This window comes from Anomalospiza imberbis, chromosome 3 (genome assembly GCF_031753505.1).
Source record: "Anomalospiza imberbis isolate Cuckoo-Finch-1a 21T00152 chromosome 3, ASM3175350v1, whole genome shotgun sequence".
Taxonomy (NCBI): Eukaryota; Metazoa; Chordata; class Aves; order Passeriformes; family Viduidae; genus Anomalospiza; species Anomalospiza imberbis.
In genome coordinates, this window is record NC_089683.1 from 46,569,743 (window position 1) to 46,591,393 (window position 21,651).

The 21,651-nt window shown below is 37.0% G+C and overlaps 1 protein-coding gene across 1 annotated transcript in view; it reads left to right on the forward strand.

Annotated features, from left to right (window-relative positions):
• The window catches only part of SLC16A10 (solute carrier family 16 member 10), a 60,281-nt gene that overhangs the window by 20,080 nt on the left and 18,550 nt on the right, over nt 1–21,651 (forward strand). Inside the window, exon 2 of the mRNA XM_068184262.1 lies at nt 19,168–19,312. Coding sequence (XP_068040363.1) covers nt 19,168–19,312 — 145 coding nt within the window. The remainder of the gene's footprint in view (nt 1–19,167; nt 19,313–21,651) is intronic.

The window sequence follows — 21,651 nt, forward strand, 5'->3', positions numbered from 1 at the left end:
TAATGCAGGATTCATGATTGCTTGATGAATGATAAGTATTTAAAGCTGCTTTTAGATGTGCAAAAGTTCATGATGTTCAGCTGCTTTGAAGAGGTCTTGTATCAGAGATGGTGACCTCATTGTGGTGAAGAACTACTTCTGTTTTGTTTTAGTGCTTTCTAGAATAAAAATTAGATTTTTAAGGGAGACGAGTACTCCTTTAGAAAGGAAATAAACCTTGTAAAAGAATAAGTTCTTCTGAGTTCTTCTTCTAAGTTTTATTCCAGTTTATTAGCAAAATGCAGAAAACATACTTGAAATATAAATTCTCTAATTATGTACTGAAGAGCCTTTGTTCTTCTTGAGGAGTGGTTTTTAAAAGAATTTGTAGTTGTATCTTTGCCACATGGAAATGCTGGGGTCTTTTCATCTCAAACAAACAAAAAAAAATAGGATTTTTTCCTATCCTTATATTTTTAAAAAATAATAGTTTTCTTTTATCTGGCTATATTAAAACCATGAAAAGAGTGGTGGTCTTGAAGCTTCTATCAACTTGCACCTAGCAAATATTTAGTTCTGATTGTCAGTGAACATACTATTTATGTTCAGCAATACTGCAGTGTATGGCATCATCTGTTTGCCTTGGCAAGTTTACGTGAAGATACTTTCTGACTGGGGGTGAGGGGCAAGGGAGAAGGATTGATAGAGGCTTTCATGCTTTGTTCCTTCCAGGCTTTTGAAAAGCAGGAATGGCCCAGTTTGACAGTAGCCATCTTGAATATGAGCAATTTGAGTGAATTTGTCCTCTGTCTTCTGAGGAGCCTGTCCCTAGTTGCATTTAGGAATGGAAGAGAGACACGTAAAAATAACATTGTTGCTTTAGGTCTTTTTATTTTCAGGTTTCTGTGATTTCTCTTATGAAGTCTGTAATATTCTTATGAGTAGTAAACTGGTCGTAGAACTACCAGAATCCTTTAGTAACTATGTTAGAAATTTTTTAGTGTTTTTTTTTTCTAATTTATTCACTTCAGAGCTCCTGAAAGTTAAAGCATTGCCTCAAGCTAAGCATGATGTTGGCAGGAGTTGTGCAAACTTCTTTGTGTAGTTTTTGCCAAAGAACCTACTTCTTGACCTGAAATATCCCTCCTGTTTCCAGCTGTGAGCTTCATGAACAAACAGTATGAATTTTGACAAGCTGATCATTATTCATGCAGAATAATTTATTCGATCAAATTTTTGTTCCTAATTAGTTTCCCTTTGTTTTTTAACAAGCTTTACTTTGTTGTTTTCACTGCCTTCTTATCAGCTTTTAGTTTTTGTCATTGGGTTGAGTAAGTAACTCTAAGAAGTGACTGAAGGATGCAGGTGACATGTGACATTGCATTGTCTAGTTTAAATGTCAGATACCACATGTAACTTACTGGCTAAGAATGTATTAAAATGCAACATAATTTTATTGGTACATAGAATTATCTGAATTGGTCTTTAAATTGTGATGTTCATAAGCCAGGAATACCCAGAGAGAGAATTAATTAAATTGCAGCTTTAAAAGAAGATTGAATTTGGAGTGGTTTGGCATATAAATTGCTGCATCAGGTTTTATTTCACAATAAGCTAGTGTTATATGCTATTTAGAAAATCAGGAATTTCTCCTGCAACGAAATTTTTTCCTCAGTCAAATAGTGGGAAAGGTTGAGTCAGACATAAAATAGTCTGTACTAAAGCTAGTATGTGTGATTCCTTAATGCCTGAATGATATAATGATGGAAGTTATGGACTGTTTTCCCTGTTAATACAGTATACATATTTTCCCCTCTTACCTGTCCTGTTAATCTCCTTCCATTTGAATGATGAATAATGTTGGAGCAAAGTTCATTGTGAGCCATTAGAAGATAGGGAGGCAATTTTTAAAATTAAAACAAACCAAACCAAAACTTCACCTAAAACCTAACCAACCTTCACCCCTGTGCATGCACACAGTCCTACCCACGTACTCAGTACCTGCTGTTGGGCAGCCAGACCACACAGATAAATGTGTCAAAGTGGTCTTGTTAGAAATCCTCCCAGTGCAATGAGTGATGGGAGAGTCCTGCTATCAAAATCCTCATGTTGCTGGGTTTTTCTTAGGTCAGTAGTTATGTGCTGAATTTGGACTTTTGTACCCTATAGGAGATCATAGTGGTGGGGATCTCTTAATCCTGTTCCACCTCTGAGTCATTACTGAGATTAGAATTTACTCAGTCTCTTGTTTCCCTCTCCTGGCTGCCTTATATCTTCAATCTTTTTATCTTGCCACCATTATCTTTCAGTGACCTAACCTGTAGTTTGTGCCCTACTATAGTGTAAATGTAGTCCTTGTTTTACTGACTTAGGTATTTTGAGGAACGGATATGTAGATGTACAGTGATCTTTGATCTGCTTATCTAGGTGTGATCAACATGTGCTGCTGTTTTCTCCTGCTATTCTTCCTGGTGTTTCCACACCCAGGCATTCCTATTCATTGTCCAATTAGTTGTAATGTTCCCATGTCTCTGCATTAATGTCTCTGCATTTGTACAAAAAGGGAAAGAACACATGCCTCTGTTCCACAATAGCAGTTTCTTATCTGTTATATCCCTTAAACTATTAAAATATGCTTTTCAGATCGATTGCCTGAATTGTTATTAAAATTACCCCCTTTTTGTTTGGGTAGCTCCTTCACCTACACATTCTTGTGTAGGGCTTCAGTTTGTTAGAATCTTTTTGCTCCTATCCTGTCGTCCAAGAAATCTGCCTAGTTTTCCTTCTTCCCCTTTTCTTGCTTACTCTACTTTGCTGGTGCCAAAGGAAATACAAGACTCCAGTGCCACACTAGCTTTAGTGTTGGAGCTTATTAGCTTAATGCTTTTCTTGGTGTTGGTATTGCAACTCCTGTCTTATTCATACCTGCAGAGTTACCGATCCTCAGATCTTACAAACCTGCTCAACACTTGACAACTCCTCAGTTTCAGGCTCTTGATTCACTTCCTCTTGTGGGCTGAGTATGCATTCCCTGTACAGTGAAGCTTCTCTTGTTTCCCTTAAAGAAACTCCCTGAAGAGCAGCCACCTCCTTCTGGAGAGGGATTCTTAGAGAACTGGTGGGGTGGTTGTTACCAGGTTTGAACTGCCAAAGGCTTCGCACATTACTGCTGATTTCATCCTCCTTTGGCACCCAGTGCTTTTCACTGAATAAAGCATAAGTCACAGGGCTTTCTGTGCTCCAGTCTGCACCCCGAATTGAAACCAATCAGGTCTTTTGATTCTTTGTTTTCTTTGGGTTGGCTGGGGGATGCTGAGTGTCAACAGCTTTTCTTTGAAGCATGCGTACTATAGTTCAGTTTGTAATAATTTTAGAGTAATTAAAAACCAGGCACTGTTCTTTTGCTGTCAGCGCTCCTAGTAGTTAATTAGTTGTGCAGTCTGTTGGATTGATACTTGTGTTTGCAGTCTTGAAAATGCTCCAACACTACTCATAAGCAGGCATGCTAATAATTCATGTTGTTTGATTACTTTTACCTAGTGCTAGTTTACATTATGTTATGCTATCAAGGTCAAGCTACGCACAACAAATTTCTGTATTTCTGTTTAGGGATCAGGCATGGAAGTCTGGGAATGTTTTTTTTTGTTGTTGTTGTGGGTTTTTTTTTGGTTTTTTTTTTTGTTTTTTTTTTTTTTTTTTTTGTTTTTTTTTGTTTTTTTTTTTGTGTGCAGACATTGGGACTTGATGGAAATTTAGAACAGCTGCTGAGCTCTCTAACTTGTATTCCAGTTGCTGCAAGGGAAGTGTCCCATCCTAGCAACTCTTATGCTGTGCTAGTCTTTGGGAGGAAGTGCAGGGCTTCCCGGAGGTTTTCTTTATGATGGAATAATGCTCTTTTTATCAGTATAAAAGCTACTTGTGAATTTACCTGACAGGGACATCTCCAGCAGGATTTTAGTGCAATGCCTTCTTACCCCTTGATTCAGAGCCCTACAATTCAGATACCCCTACAATTCAGAGCTCCTGATGACACCTCAGTTAAATCTATAGTAGCTGGGAGTAAATGCTACAGTGGCTCTTCAGGAGGACAAACTTGCCAAGTGGACACTGTACGTAAAAACTCCTTTGTTAAGACGGTGGAATTAAAACTGGACTTTCAGAATTGGAAATGTCTTGTTTAGCCAGCTCTACTGAACTTTGCTATGTCACTAGTTTTAAGTGTTTGGGAAAATCTCGGGCCAGATCCGACAGCCCGAGAGCAATGAAGCTGCTGCAGCTTTGTGTCCCTGGTGTAGCCAGTACTGAGGCTGAAAATATTTCCTGTAAGCACCCTCACACAGTGCACGTGCACGTGCACACCACATGTACGCATGTGTGCACAGCTGGCCGCACAAATAACTGACAGGCACTCAAATAGCAGCATTCACATGAACACAGCACTACCAGTGTCATCCTACTCCCCTCTCTAGCTGAACAGGATGGAGTTCTGGTAGGGTGAATGTGTGTCTGTATTTATAATGTATGTATACATGCTTGCAATGTGGATCCTTCCTGTGCTTGTTTGACACTCAGATATGAACACAGACACCTTGACCAGGAGAAGTTTAAATGGGAATTTAGCAAGCAGACAGGACAGGCTGTGCTGGTCAGGGGCAGGGCATGGTGAGATGATCATACCAGCCAGGAAACTGCTTACATATGGGCAATGCCTTTCACCCTCTCATAATTCTTACTTTTCCACACTTGTTCCTTCCCAAAACCCCTAAACATCTCCCTGGTTCCTCCCATAACTGTCCCTTAAGTTAATCGTGTAATCCTGAAATGCTTTTCCCTCAGTGTGTCCCATGACCCAGGTCAGTACTCTCCCTCCAATCTGAAAGTGCCCTGGCATAGGCACACCTGGATGTGGGGGCTCAGGCTCTCCTGGGACAGACCAGGGAGAACAGGCCAGAGTGTCCCCTCTTCTGGGCCTGTGGCCTTGGGGCATAGAGACAGGCTGGAGCTGGCAGGGATGAAGGCTTCTGGTGGTGTGGGCCTGGGGGAAGCCAGGGCAGGATGCTCTTTGGGCTCCCCGTCCTGCCACTGCCTCTCTGTGCCCCTGTGTGCCTGCAGCCAATCTTGCATTGCATAACCCAGCACTGAGCAGCAGGAGCTCGACAGCAGACACAACCTGCTAAGGTCCCTTGTGGTGCTGGCAGCAGCCCTTGGCCAAGCTCAGTAGAGTTGTACTCCATAAGCAGCAGGAATCAAAAGCTTTGTTCGGGAACTTGCATGTAATACGCTTAACACCCTTTTTCTTGTTCTGTTGCTTTTTCTGCCCTTTTCTTCTCTCAGAAGCTGTAATTTACTGGTTGGTGAAAGTAGCACTGTCTTGAGCTTTTTAGATCATTATAAGAGTGAGACTTCTGTATGAAATGTGAATGTATGTATCGTATACATGTTATTAATGTTAATCTAACTGTTCACACATTATCTAGTGACAGTTACTGTTGTAATAGCACTTTTGTTAGGCTTAAAGTTATTTTTACTACTTCTCTTCCCCTAAAATCAGAAATAGGGAATAATAGTTCACTTATTCATATGGAATTAAACTGCATAGGTGGAAAATTGTTGGTGTAATTCCTTAATTGATGGAGTTCTGGAAATAGTACTGAAGTAAACGTGATTGTAGAAATGGTGGTAGTAGCTGAGCTACTTAATGCTTAGGTAGCAAGCTGATAAAATAGAACATATGTAAAATGTTCTATTTAGATTAGTGCTTCTAATATAGCAGAGTGAAATGTTACTGCATGGAGATTGAGCCTTAAGCAGAAATAATTGGGTGCTTGTCTTTTGTAATAACTTACACTATTCTGTAATGTACTAATATGCATAATAACTGGGAAAAAAATTGTATCGTTTATGTACCAGTTCTTGCTTTTTGACAGAAGAAAAATGGCTGTATCATTGCAAGAAAGTATTTAATGTTTGCCCACTTTAAGCAAGACTACTACTTTCTAGGAAGAGTTGTGTTTTTAGGCTTCTTTTCAACAAATAAAAAGTTTTTCCAGTGAACAGTAAAGGAGTAGGGCATTGAAACTTCCTAAGATCTTTCAGTTCCCATCAGATATTTGAAGGAGACAACTCATTCCTTGACTAAATTTTATAGTTTCTCTTAAAAAAAACCAACCAGCTTACATTAAGGAAGTAACAAACAATGTTTTAATCCAAGACTTAAAAAAAAAAAAATTATATTGGACACTGTGCGCTCATTTGTTTGCTCATGGCAGGTACAAAGAGTCTTTTTAAAACAGGCATCCATAAGCTTGAAGAGCTAAAGGCATTGGTGAAAAAAGGGGAAGAAAAGAACCAGCAGTATGATTGGCTGAGTTTTATGTTTTTTTACCTACTTATTTTATAAATAAGAGCTTTGGACTTCTGATTTTTTTTTCCAGAATACAGCTAAATACTCAGTAAAAAAATTGTTTTTATGACTAAGATAGTGTGATCTTTATCAAGCAAAACTATTTTTTTTCTTTAAATGAATCTTCAGAAGGTTGTAACCCTGACCAAAATTAGATGGACTCGTGTGTGTTGTGGTATTCTTGGGTATTTTTAACCACAGTTTTGGTAAAGAATTGCTAGTAGGTGGATGCATGGTCAAAGAATAAGCAATGTAGTACAAGCATTATACAACAAATTTATTCCAGTTATGATTGTTTATACACACTTTTTTGTTTTTTATATGGAATATATAGGCTTTATTACTCCCTTATCTTTGATGGGATTTTATCTGTGTAAAAACTTAGCAAAGTATTTAATTTGTAAGGATACTCAGTATTTTGAGAGCTGATTTGATGTCTTAAGCATAACCATACAATTTTTGGAAAGTAATACTATACAATAAAGGAGAGAACCTGTAATGCTAATGAGCACTCACATATGTGAAAAATGTAGGGGTCTGTACAACAGTTCAGGAAGAACTGCTGGGCATGGGAACAATATGTACTGGAGGAGTTAGTGGAGGACTGTTCCCTGTGGAAGGGATCCCGTGCTGGAGCAGGGGAAGAGTGTGAGGAAGAATGAGCAGCAGAGACAACATGTGATGAACTCTCTAAAACCCCCATTCTCTGTACCTCTGTGCCACTGAATGGGGGAGCTAGAGAATTTGGGAATGAAATTGAGCCCAGGAAGAAGGGGAATGTATATTTTAGGATTAGTTTTTATTTCTCATTAATCTGATTTGATTGGTAACAAGTTAAACTAATTTCCCTAAGTTGAGCCTGTTTTGCCCATGACAGTAATTGGTGAGTTGATCTCCCTGTCCCTGATCTCAGATAACTAAAGGCTCAGACCCATGAGCCTTTAGTTATTTTCTCTCCCCTGTCCTGAGCTGAGGAGGGGAGTTATAAAATGGCTTGGTGGGTGCCTGGTGTCTAACCAAGATTAATCCACCACAAATTGAAATTCTCAGCTCTAGGTTATTAACTTGAAATAAGTGTGGTTCTCCTTTAAAATAGATTTTAGGGAGTGTTTGCTTTCATGTTTCTTAAGGAAAAAACCAAACCCCAAAACATTTTTATCAGAGAACCATAGCATAGTTTGGGTTGGAAAGAGAGCTTAAACACCATGTAGTTGCAATTCCCCTGATGCCATGCCTGGATGCCCAGGGAGCCCCGTGACCTTTTAGGGAGTCAGTTCTTTAAGCCAGAAATAATAATTTTGGATACCAGGAAAGCATTGTCAGCTCTGGAAGCACGGGGTGCATCTACACCTGCAGCTCCTCCTGCTACCTCCTGGGAAACAACTTTGGGAACCACTGGTCTGAGAAACCACTTCTGGTTTGTGGCTTGTTTTTAACTAGGGGAAAGTGGCACGTTTAGAAATAACTTACAGCCTCAGGGCATGCTGGCGTTATAAGAGCAAGTCCCTCTGTGGTAGGTGCTCAGTCCTTGCCATCTTTCTCAGCAGTAGGTGTACAAATTCTCCTTTTCTTTCTCTTCCACCTTCCTTAGAAAGAAAAACAAACATTAAAGATAGATAAAATCTTTCCTCAAGTCCCTGCCTATTGATTTGACTTAAGGATCTTGCAGAAAATAGGGTTTGGACAGTATGTTCTATCTTGGGGTAGGGTGTCTTGATTCAACAACTTATTGGGAAGCATTTTGTTGAAAAAAATTTTGTGCTTTACCAACTGTAAATATCATCCAGATTATAACTGCAACCTGTGATATTTGCAGTGTCGAGACTCCACTCAAAAATCCTTTGTTGTTCTTAATAACTAAAAGTATGCAGATGTGAACTCCAAATCTGCTGAGTACCTCAACAAGCTGCATTGCATGTGTCCTGTATCTGTCAGGCTGACCTATGCAGCAAGTCACATCCAGCTGCTTAGCTAAGATAAAAATACTCACTGTGTGTGCAGTGTAGCAAGTTGTTCAAGTTTTCTAGATGAATGGCAACCTGGTCATTTGGATTGCTGGAAGTCAGACAGATAACTGCATGGGTAGCTGGGTATTAAGTTAATGAGGAATAGTTTATTGTCCCAGTGAGTCATATTGGCAGACTTGAAAATTTTGCATGGGAGTGAGAGACAAGAACAAGATCAAGAGTTAACACTGGCTGGTTCACTTGGTTGCAAGTTAGAGTGCACGTGAGTGTAACTGATACAAAGGGCACATGCTGGCATAAAGATTTATTCCTTCACACATGCTGTCTGCTCTTATCAAGCTTTCCATGCAAATGATTTCCTCTCACTATTAATCCTCTGAAAGTGAGGTTACTTTAATTCATTTGTTTGAGGTCCAGAAACTTAAGATGCCCCTGTTGTTTGACTTCAGTTTTCTGTACTTGAAGGGAAGAGAGTAGGAGATGTGGATAAAAGAAAATTAAATGCATGGAAGTCCCCTTTTTTCTTCAGCCTGTAAAAACAATATCCAACTCTTAGTGTTGCTTAAAAATAATCCAGTTTTGGGCTTCTGTATCGACTTGGCATTGTATTTGTGATAGGATTGATAAAATTATGTGGAAAAACAAGAAAGCATTATTTATGAAGGACACATACTGAACTTGTTAATTGTCATCTCACTTTAGCTGAAGGTTCCTTGTTTTAAAGTCAAATGTACTTTCCACATAATAATAGTACAAAACAGTGTTAAAATGCCAAAGAGAAATTTGCCATATAGTTCAGCGTTTGCACTTGTATTATTAAATGCAGGCATGCGGCTCTGAACATTTGTCTGGTTTTTGGTTTGTAAAGTTGTTGCAAAATAGGCACTGTTGTTTCTGTGCAAATACTGATTCCCCTCTGAAGCAGGTGCAAGTTAAACAATCAGATCTTACCTTGAAAAATACTTACTTTTTGCAGTATCTAAATGATTTGCCCTAAAGTCACTTGTTCTTCTGTTTTATTTGGCCTGCATAATAGAGTTTTGTTAGTCTACTTTTTCCTCTATGGTAACTAGTCTGTCCCTTGCTTAAAATGCCTGTTGACTGATGACTGCTTTGGGGTGAAGAGTGTGGGAAAGGGTAGTTTGTAACATGGGAATATGTTTTAGATAACATTTTGAGCCTTGAGAGTCGGGATTGAAAACCTGAAGTTTGATTATTTTGTAGGGATGTACAGAACATAAGGAGAATATGTTGATGTAAACAGGGAAGAACAGTTGTTAGAATCTGTTGAACTGAAGTTACTGACATGTGGTGGGGTCTTTTAGCCAGTCCTGATAGGTTCAGAAGGTTCTTATAATGTGAAAAGTCAGGGTTAGTTTGTGAGTTGCTTGGTGGCAGTCTGTCCTCCTGAACTTCAAATAGTGTACAAAATATACTTGTGAAGTAAGATTTCTTCATCACGCTGCTTTTATCTTCATGGTCTCACAAGGACTTGTAGAAGTGAAATGAATGCCTGTGTCAGTTAAAGGGCAACCTTGATTTGCAGGTCTTGCCCCAGTGCAAGTGAGGTGAGGGAAAGAAAGAAGACTGATAACTCCATTAAGAGTTTAGGAATTTGAATCTTGAGGTCTAATCTGTGCTATAGCTCTAAAACATGAGACCATTGTATAATGTTTGGTTGTAGATACGTTTGGAGTGTATGCAGCTGTTGGTTGGGAGAGCAGCTAGGATTAAATCTTTCTGGAAAATCAGAGTGTCATCTTTGAAGTTAATAGCTACTACTTCCTGATGCAGAAAATTACTGATCCTAAATCAAAACAGAGCACGATTCTTGGTCTTCAACTGTTTGGAATTAAAAAAAATTATGAACACAGAAACCAGTCCTAATTTGAGGGGAGGAAAGGAAAGATAAAAATGTGCCTGCAAATCAGTTCTGGAGCTCAGTTTTTTAGGCTGTTAGTTAAAAATGTGATTACATTGTACTTTGAAAAGAGTCTCAGCAGAAAACATTCTTGTATGACTCCTAAATGGAAAAACAAGTGGTTACAGCCATTTCTTATCGATTTGTTCCTTGTTTATTCTTCCTACCACAGCATTTTCAGACTTTATTAAGTGTCAAAGGTCAAGCTCAGTTTGCTATGAAATCCAAACGCACGTGTTTTTCAGTTAATGATTTACTTCAGCTTTCCTTTAAAGGTTCCTGAAGGCTTAACACTTTAAAATCTCTAGCAGCAATATATTGTCTAACACTACACTTTTTAGCTTTTGTTTTAGCTTCTACTAACTTAAGCATTTGTTTACTTTCCTCCAACTTTTTAAAACATGTAGAAGAATTGCAGTCTCTCTAGTAGTAAGAGTTGTTAGCCTCTAAGTACATCTTTAACTGTTTAGGTTTATATTTTTTCCCCTGATGTTTGAACAAAATTTTGTGATAGCTTCCCATGATACTTGCTTTGTGTTTACCATTACTGTCCCTTTTGTTAAAGGGGAAGCCAACAAGGAAAAAAATGGCTACAACACTCTGCCTAAGCTAGTGTTAATACAGCAAGTGTAAATCGGAAGGTACTTAAATAATTGCCTAGTTGCAGTAGTGTGGGATGTTTTGTCAGTATATGAATACTCTTTTTTCCCCACTGTTCTGCTTTCCTGCTGTTTATGCACACAAGAAGTTATCTCAGTAGAAATTCTGAGTTTGTCTTGCCATTACTTATGGAGGCAGAGGGTGAAATTAGTCCAGTTCTGATAAATGGCAAGCTTGGGGAGGTTCACTGTATTAGGGATATATGTGACTCTTCTGGCACTTGGTGGTGTATCTATCCCACATCATGTGAGAGAATATGGTGTAAGAAGCCTTGAAAGAAATAAGCCTATGTTTTGACTTGACAGAATGTTGGGTTTTGTTTTTTACAGCTACGAGTGTGCTTTGCTTGTACAGCAGTGTTACAACATGTTGGCAAGTTTATGCTTCCTTCCACTTTATTGCATTAAGTTCAGCATGACATACATGAAACCAAAGTAGCATTTTGGATGGTCAAGAGGCAATACACTGAAGAGATGCTATACATAAACACAGGAAAGCTTACAGCTATTGGCAAAATCTGGGAATTCAATCTTTCATTCAGAATAAACTAATTTAAACTGCTTGATAATGACCTCATTAAAAAGCAGAGGTTGTGCTTTCATGCTTTGTGATATGGAAGCAAGGTGTCTGTTGAAAGGTCTCTTTGTAGGGATTGAGTGACTAATATTTAATTATTGGATTAAGATGCATCATAACAACCAGTATTTTTCAGTAATAAGGTTATTCAATGAAAGGTTTTTTCATCAGGGAGAAGAAAAAAAGAGTGTTGGAGGGAACCCCCCCCAGTGCCTTGTATTACTGTTGGACACTTCCACTAGTTCCTGGTTCATAAATCCTCATGTGTTGACCATGATCTCTGAGTGTATTATGGAAATCTGACTAAATCCTTTACAGATAATACCGATTTCCAAAGCACATGCAAGACAGCCTTGGTGTCCAAAAGAGTTGATACTTCCTTGCCCTAAATTATCTTTGCCCAAAGTATTTAAGACTTTTCATTTAATTTAGAATTCAAGGTGGTTTTTTTTTTTTTTTTTTTTTTGATAGTACTGCTTTAAGGGAGAGCCCAGCTCAGACATCTTCAAACTAAACACAGGAAAGTAAGCAAACTGAAAGAGCTGTAGTCATGTAACCTGAGTTCAGAGTATAGGGTACTTCCTGTGGCAGCATTATGTCATAAATTTATTTTTAGTCCTTAAACACATACTTTCTGTAATGGGATCAGCAGTTCTCTTTTGGATAGAAGAAGCAGTACATTTTTTGACAGTAGGGATTCTAAGTGTGTCCGTACATGCATTTTAACATCTCCTTTCCTTTTCCAGTGACATACTGTTCTGGGATCTGTGGATTACTCAGTAATAGGAGCAGCGCTATGGAAAACAGTTGCTCACCCTTTTGCACCCATGACTAATGAAATTCCTCACAATTCATGAGAATTTACTGGGCAGGTTCTGAAACAATTTTCATGGGCAGGTGTAAGCAAAGCATGTAGCACAAGGTATTTGATGTTGTCTTTGGGTAGTGATAGGTTAGATAAAAATGGGGTGGCAATTTCCAGGAGGCTGGCCTACAGAGGCTTTCAGAGGACATGGGAGGATATTGGAATATTTGTTGGGTCTAATGGTTGTGTTGATCTGTTGGGTAACTAACATCTGCTGAGCATTTCCCTCTTTTGGAAATTGCTGGCTTTCCCTGGAGAAAAAAAAATAGTGGATAAAAGAGGATAAAAGACAATGTATCTGGAGCACCTTAGGCATAGGATAACCCAGTGCTTCTGGGCACAAGGCAACAAGAATAAAACAATACTGATGGAAAAATTGCATCAGTAGGAGGAAGATACAGTAGTTCTAAGCAATGAATTCCACATCTCTTTCACATCTCTCATTTTAATAATAGGTCTCATCTGATCTGCTTGTTAGGATCTATTTAGTTTAGAATTCAAGGATACTCTCAACTCCTTTCTATTTTTAGGGGGGAAAAACAGTTTTAATCTTATGACTAGGTTGGTGTGGTTTTTTTTTTTTTTTTTTTTTTTTTTTTTAACCTGAAGGAATTTGTATTACCAACCAATTTTTTTTTATTCTGAAAAACTGCTGATGTGTAACATGATCTTCAGAATCCAGTTTTTCAAGAAGCAGGGGTTTAGAACAGTACTGTTCCATAAATTATATGGAATAATTTGGGTTGGAGGAGATTCTCTGGTTATCTGGTCTGATACCCTTCACTCAAAGCCAGCCAAGTTAAAGTACATTGAACCTCTGAGTTAGATCAGGTTGTTCAGTGTTGTCCAGTCAAGTTTTAAATACACCCAAGAAAGGAATTTTCACAGTGTTTTTGGGTCACACTTGCTAAAGTTTGACTACCTTTATGGTAAAAATTTTCATGGCATCTAATTGGAATATGCTTTGTTGCAGTTTCAGTTGGGTTTTTGTCCCATTGCTGTACATGACGGAAAAGAAGATCGCTTTATATCTGTAATAATCACCTGTTAGATACCTGGAAACACTGATTATATTAATTTTGAGCTGCATGTCTTCTGCATGCTGAACAAATTCAAACTCTAGTGTGTCCTCAGGGGTGTGTTGGTGGCTGACCACTAGAGTTGCTGTGTTCTTCTGTTATTGCTGAGTGATTAATGTGGCAGATTAAATTCAGTTTATGTATGTGTCTCACGAGGAGAAATGTAATCCAAATAAGTGGTAAAAATAAAGGCAGCTACACCTTCAGACATCATTAGCATTTGTAGGAAAAAAAGGTAATGGATAGTTTTATAAACATTTACTCTGAAGCAGCTGCAATACATAAAGAACAAAAAGGGGGGGGGAAATGAAGTATAATTAGAACATAGAGACTGGGAAATTAATTTTTAGCACAGAAACTTATTAAATGCTGCATGCAGTTCTGGCTACCTGGTCTCAGAAACAGTGGGATGTACGCAATATAAAGGGGCAAAGTACATATTCTGTACAAAGACAGACTGAATCAAAAAGTTGCCTCATTTTGAAGAAAAAGTTAGCATGAACAGATCTGATTAGGGTATATAAAATCATGGGTTTCAAGAGGAACCTCAGCAGGGATGATTTAATTCTTGTTTCTTAGAGTGGAGGAATTATATATGAGTAAGTTCAAAGCCAAGGGGAGTTCTTTTAAATGTGGTGCTGGTGCCTGAGCATGTTCTGTAACTGATTACAACAAAAGCAGAGAAGCCAAAGTAATATTGATGGAACTAAATGTTCTTGTTGAATGGTTAGATGCAACATTCTGCTTAGGCAGTTTCTAAGCTGCTTATTGCTGGATGTTGGGAGGATGTAGGTAGGGAAAAAGCATGCTAACCCATTTTCCAGAGGTCTTTGTCTAAGTACTTTGTGGTGGTCAGAGACAACATTCTGGGCAAATCAATCTTTGATCTACACAGCATTGCAATTACCTTGTTGTTTTAAAAATTAAATGCCATATAAATGTGATTTAACAGGCAAGGAGTTATTAATACTAACTGGAGACATGCAAATTATTTACAGAAATAAATTTCAATGCTACTTTTGTTTCCTCCAGAACAGGATCTCTAAAATTCCCAAACTATTCTCATAACAAATCTTTTTATGGCAGCCAATCATCTGCTTTGCTGAAGAGAATATCCATGTGTGTAAATGGTCATAATAGAAGCAAGGGTCTTTTACCCATTCCATATTTAAATTATGGAGTTTTAAATGGTCATAATAGAAGCAAGGGTCTTTTACCCATTCCATATTTAAATTATGGAGTTTTTTGCTGTAAGAAGTTGTGGATGCTGAAAATACACCAGTGTTCCAGGGAAGCTTGGCAGTTCATGGAGGAGAAATTGCCAGAATATTGAAAAATACAGTGGAAAAAGAAGTAATGTCCAAATTTATGTATAAAGAAAAACAAATAATAATAGGCTTATGCAGTCTCTCAGTTGTTAATGGTTTGAGGCTGGGAGAGTACATACAGCCTTCCTTATGCTTGCATAAATTGTAACTAATAACTTAGTGAAAGCTAAATATTATTCAGACTTACTGAGCTTTTAGAAGTTACTAAGTGCCTTTATTTTTCTTGCCTCATATTGCTTGTCTTCTGGACAGCAGCATTTTGTTCCCTTTCTCAACCAGAATGATCTCAAGGGAAAATATTAAAAAAAAAAAAAATCTTGAAGCTTGTTAAAGAATGAAGGTTGTTACTACTGTGTTGAGCCAACCACTTGAAAGACACTTGAGGATAAAACTGCTAAGGTCCTTATTGTAATGCTTAGAAAAATTTTATTTTAAACAAGAATGTTTTGGACAAGTAGCCTTTATTTAAATTTGTGCGTGATAAAGCATTCCAATGGAATATGATAATAATGTTTTCTTTTTTGTTGTCCTGTGAATCCTAATGCTTGACTCTAAAAAATGAACTAAAAAATTTAATAGCTTGGTTTATAATTTGGCAGATGAATATGTATTGTGTAATCTAACTGTGACAATGGGAATAATTCTGAGAATGCTCAGATATTAGATACTATATTTACAGTAAAGACACTATTTAAAATAATTTTTAATTTTTAAAGAGTTGTGGTAGAACAGCAGCATATTTTTGGGGTATGTGGTATAGTTGCATTGCTGTAGACTTTTGAACAGAGGAAATAATTAAAGAAATATCAGAATATATGTTGAGATTTCAGTGAACTGATCAGGGAAGAACATGTAGCTGTGACTTTCATATAATAAAGTTTTGAGTTTTTGTTATCCATTAGGCGTTTCAGTGGCACAGAACAAATAAACAGACTTTTCAGTACAGCTGCTCTCTGGTCTAATACTTTTATCTTAAGGATGACTACTTTTCCATCTTGTGAGGAAGCCTGGGAATTGTTAAATCTATAAAAATTACATATTTTGTGGAGCTAATTCTTAACTTTCAGTGCCTTAAGGAATATTTAAGTCCTTAAAGTAGAAATAGGTTTTTTCCTATAGCAGTCAAGATGTTTTGTGTATGAATATGAATGCAGTTATATGTAGCAATTAGGTGCTGTATTAGTATCTGAATTAGCACCTTTGAATATGGCCAGCTTGTGCCAGGAAGGCAGCCAGTAGCCTGGAGGAGAAATACTTTAATTAATATGTAATAACTGCTCTAGAGAGCTCTCAATATTCTGGCAAACTGCACTTGTAATTTCTTGTATTACTTAGGACAGTTGTAAAATCTGTTTGAAAAAAATGTGGAAGACAATTCAATGTACATTTTTCATACTGCATGAAAAAGTGTGCTTGAAAACTTACTTAAAGTGAGATCAAAAATTACTTGGATCTATTGAATGTATTTTAAAGAAACACATTTCTTTACAGAATGAAGATATCACAGCAAAAATTATTTGCATTAGGGCATTTAAATATTTACTCACGTACTGTTCTGTTTATTTTTGGTACAAGGTTTCTTCACAAAGGAAAAAGGCAGTACATTTTCTAGATGTGTGTATAGGTGTGAAGTTTAACTTCAAGAATATTCTTTTCAGTAAATAATAAAGCTGTTCGTACAAGACATGCCAACCATGTCTCTAAATTACATTTCTGTAGGCTAATGAGAGCAACTTACTAACCTGAAGTAGTAATTTAAAGGGCTTCAGCTTTCATTAGGTTGCAGCATGGTCTCCCACTTCTGCAGTGGGACTTACTCCCACATGACCGTTCCATTCTGAAATGCTTCAGATAAGGCATCATCATTTGTCTTAGCTGTCCGTTGTGTTGAAAACCAGTGGAAACATTCTCTTTTAGGCTCTGCCCTGTTATTATTGTAATAATAAGAAGAGAAAATCAAGTGATAAAAAAGGCATAGTTTTTTTATGAAGCACAAAGAGACAAAATCAACATGTTAGTTTAATTTGAGCTGAATGTCTTCACTTCAGCCTTTTCTATTCCAATTATTTTATTAGCTGTATAGGCCATTAAAAAACACTGTAACCCTTGACTTCACTAAGGAGAATGGAAATAAAATCACAGCCTGTAGCTCTAAAGTAATTTAGTCTGTTACTTTATGCACACTACTGAAGTTCAGTTTCATATGCCGCTTTTCTTTGCCTGTTTTGTCTCCATGAATAGGGTCCGTGTGAGATTGGATTCTCAAAATCAGTCATATCTGGTGGGCTTGTTTCTTATCTGTTGTCTTTTTGTACCTGGGCAGGAAGGGTGACAGGTAGTTCAGCCATTCCTTGGTACCTTCATACCACTTGAAACTTGTGATGGATGCTTCTCAAGACTTGGCTGCCTCTTGGCCTTGCAGGAGGGGGACTCTGATTCTTCGTGCTGCCCTGCAAATCATGCAGAGGTGCTGAGGACTGTTCATGGTGGTGGAGCCACCATTTATTTGGGAGGGTGACTGGCTGAAATGGAGATTCTGTCCCTGGTGTTTGCAGTTTCCTTTGGACAGTAAAACTGCAGGCTCACTCTGGGAAAGATAAATAAAAGGATGAGGAGTCTTGGAGAAGTTGGACTTCTTAGAAGCTTTGTAACTGGCTGGTCTCCAGGCTGTATGAGAGCATCTCCTCCCTCAGACTCCTGTTTACAAACTGGTTTGTGTAATGTCTTGTCCCATCAGTAGCCATCGGGGCTGTAATAGGGGACAGATATCAGAGGAGTTATGTCCTGCCACACCCAAGGTGCTCGTGAGCATTCCTCAACTGCAGGGAAGGACTAGACCGTTCATAAACTTGATCTTTGCCGTTCAGGCAGTCACGGGGTCTTTGCTCTTCCTAGTCTCTTATGCTGTCCCTTCATCCAGCTTGAGGCTTTGCTGCAGAGGTGCAAGGCTGGTAGGGCTATCATGTATGGGGTAGTCCTACACAGGAAATGGCCATAAAAGTCACCCTTTAGATTGTGCCTTGAAACTCTATTATTTTATCATATGATCAAAAAATCCCAGTAGCACACATTCCTCCCTCCCTTCCCCAAACAGGCCATGGTTCGTTGAAAGCATTGTTTGCCCTAAAATAAAGGTTTTGTTTCTTGTACTCATTTCTGGTTATCTCTAGCTGTCTATTCTTTTGTCTTTCATTTACATTGTAAACAAGTTTTTGCTTGTTGGCTTCTTTTTCTGTGTTTAGTGCCTGGCACGATGAGGTCTTAGACAATGTGGAGGGTTCATTGGCACTTCAACAGCCTATCTCCTAAGCCTTGGTAGTGGTAGATCTACTTGCAAATATACTTCATTTAGTCCTGAGGTTATATGCTTTTCCAGATAATTTTGTTTGCCTTCATCACTGAATAACAATTGCTTATCTAACTGTTTTTAGGAAAAGTATTCTAAACAAAATTCCAATTATACAAATGTAAAACTCTTTCAGGTTGAAAGAGTTGTCCTGTCTTCTGTACATTTCGAAAGGAAGCCAAAATATTTTTTCCAATTAATTTTGAATTAGCAGTTTTTTCCAATTCCTGTTCAGACCATTTTTTTCCCCATATAGCCAGGGACATTTCCAATAGTTGTGACAATTAGCTGTGCTAAAAAAAAACCCACTTGAGGCTGAAACTATGGTGGACTCACCTGAATCAAATCTGAATGATCTAATAAACCAAATCCAGTTTTCACAATGTCTGTAAAGCTCAAGTAGTATCAAAAGTAGTGAAATTTTCCCATTAGGTATGGAAGTGGTTTTACTAACTCAAGTTTGTTTAGTCTAAAGAAAAATCACATTCCTAATGTTTATATTACAGTCTGAAAGCCTGTTGATTACTCATTATTGATGTTCAGTATAACCTACATCTAGTAATGAAGTTTAAAATTATTAATCTTCATTCAGCAAATGTACCTGTTTAAAGTCATTAAGGTCTAGCATTAAGTCAAGTGAAATGAACTAACTTATGTCAGAATGGATATGGATCCTCAAAGGTATCTTTAATGACTTAGGCATCAGTTTGAATATTAGGTTAGTTACTAGACAAGTATCTTTGTGTTTATAAACAAAAAAGTAGGAGTAATAGCTAGAAAAAATTTAATTGCATTCTTTGAGCTGATAAAATCTAAATTAGTTGATTATGTAAATTGTTAGGCTTTTTTTACCCTGTTAGGTAAATACATTTTAAGATGTAATTAAATGTTTTTAAAATAGTTACCCAATCGCTACCCAACTTCAGTTCAGCAACATAAAATCCTAGGTGAAAACAAATATTAACTGAAAGATGAAATCACTTGGTTTATAAAATGTTGTCTTTTTTTTTTTTTTTTTTTTTTTTTTTCTTCCTATTTTGCAGCATGGGTGAGCTCTCTTTCTATGGGAATGGTCTTCTTCTGCTCCCCAATAGTCAGCATATTCACAGACCTGTTTGGTTGTCGAAAAGTAGCTGTTATTGGAGCTGCAGTAGGGCTTGTTGGACTCCTTTCAAGTTCTTTTGTAAGGTAAAAAGTTTAAATTCATAACTTTCAAAGTATTTTATCAATTTTTTAGTGTTGTAATGTTGATCTAATCCACAGAAGGGTTAAACAGTGCTACTTTATATTATCTTTAGAAAACTTGTTTTATTTGGGTTTGGTTTTGTCTTTCAAATTATGACTTGTGAACTTGCAATTTTAAAGTATTTTTAAAAATATAATGTTAATAAATAAAAACAAGAGTCCCCATTTAACAGGAACCTCTATGTATAAATATATCAACAAAAAGACTAGTAAGACAGCATTGTTCAGGATAAACTTACATATTTGCTTGATGTATATTGTGTTTTAACAGGTACATAAACATTGTTGTTGTCTTCCCTTCCTGCTCTGTCCCCTTAATTTTCTTTTGAGACAGTTTTAGTGGTGATAAAAACACAGTAGGGCCTCCAGGAAGCTGTTGAAATTCTAGTGAGATTGGATGTTTTCTTCTGTTCTTATTGGTCCACTTGCCAAACATGGAGATAGAGAAAACCTTGTTATATTGACTATATTCAAAGCTTATTTGTTTTGGTTTTTTTTTCTTCTAGTTTACAATTAATTTGTATGTTTCTTTTCATTTTTTCATTTGCCTGTAATTTTGCAGAGTAAATCTTAAGAAATTCAAGAGCAACTGATTTGTTGTATGTACCCTGTAGAAGATGAGGAAACGGGAAGTTTACTTAGTTTAGTCACTGTTAGAAATTGGTTAGTGACGGTAGGGTGTAAAGAGTAGCAGGAAGATAATCCAGTTACTTCTAGTTCTCAGAAGATTTTTTTCTCCCCACCCTTAGCAGAATGAGTATAGGAACAATCAAGCTACATTCAGAAGAGCTTTGCACTTAGGTGCAAATGTATTTACACAGGCAAAAAGCTTGTGAAAATATCTTTTCTCTGCTTGTACTCTGAATCAGATGGATGTAAGCTGCTGTGATCTGAATGGTTAATCCTGGTGTAAATATTTGGCTTAATTCATTTTATTAAACAAACAAACCCCCCACTTCTTGATATGTTTTAAGAAGCTTCTTACTAAATGTGAGGTAAAAACTAAAAGGTGTCTTGGAAAAATCTTTCTTCCTCCTTGCTTCCTAGTAGTATGCTGAGTGATGAATACTAAACCACCTTTGTCATTAGATAAAGATCATTCTTGTGGTTGTCTGATACCCAATGGAATAAGGGCGCAGAAGAGACGTGCAAGAGCAAGTTGTTTTGTAAAGGCTTTACAAATATTTCGGCTTAACTAAACTTTGAAGAGCACTTTGAGAGGTGAATTATTGTAAGAGTACATGCCAGGTTGATGTGCATATTTGGTGTTTCATTATGTTACTCACATTAAAATGATTTATGCCCGTGATGTTATCATTTCATTAAAGGAGTATAGTTCAGATACAGAAGTCAGTGTTCTACAAGTAGAATATTGTAAAGCAGACAAATGTTACTATGATCTACTGCTTTTGCATTGCACTAATTTCTTAATATAAATTTTATGTCTTAGGAAATTAAGATGTAAGTGTTTATAATGCAGGACAGTATTTTAATATGCATGTTGTGCTGCAGACTCTTTGAGTAAATTTACATATGGAAGAAAAAGTTCACTGTCTTCACTGTATGATGTTGCTCCTCTCATTTTGTAATTTCTGGTTTTATATCTCCTGGTTATTTTCCATTAATAAAGGTAATAAGTCCCCCTTATGTTGTTTCTGCTGGTTTATGTTGTGTATCAACAATTTAAGAAATTGATAGTTTAATATAAAAAGTGACAATATTATGTTACACGAATAATTATTTTTATAATTTAGAGTTCCTGAAGTCAGACCTTGGTTAGTCAAATACTGTTTTCTAAGAAGTTCTTTAATTGCATAGGAAGCTTGTGGAATCTATTTTTTTACACAGGAGTTCTGGCAGGTTGCATCCTGTGATGAAAAGCATTACGTAAAGCATTCATACTCCTTAAAAAGAAGTTAAAAAGTTAAAAAGATTAACTGTTTTCCAGAAGTGCTTTAAATGCAGATGGTAACTGATAAAACAAGGGGTGAGGGTTCATTGTAAACATAGCATAAAAAAATTATATAAACTCTCACATGCCACCTCAGAAAACTCATAAAAATTGCTTGCACCCTGCCTCCATCTAAATGTTAAAAAATGTTTCTTTCACTAGCAAATACTACAGCACTAATTATACTGATTAATAATTGTAATTAATTATACTAATTATACTGATGCTGTTACTTCATACTTGTAACATTTCTTGCACAGGTACTTTTTATTGATGTCACATGTTTGTGATCAATTACAATGTCTCTGCTTTATTTCATTTGTAGAGTAAA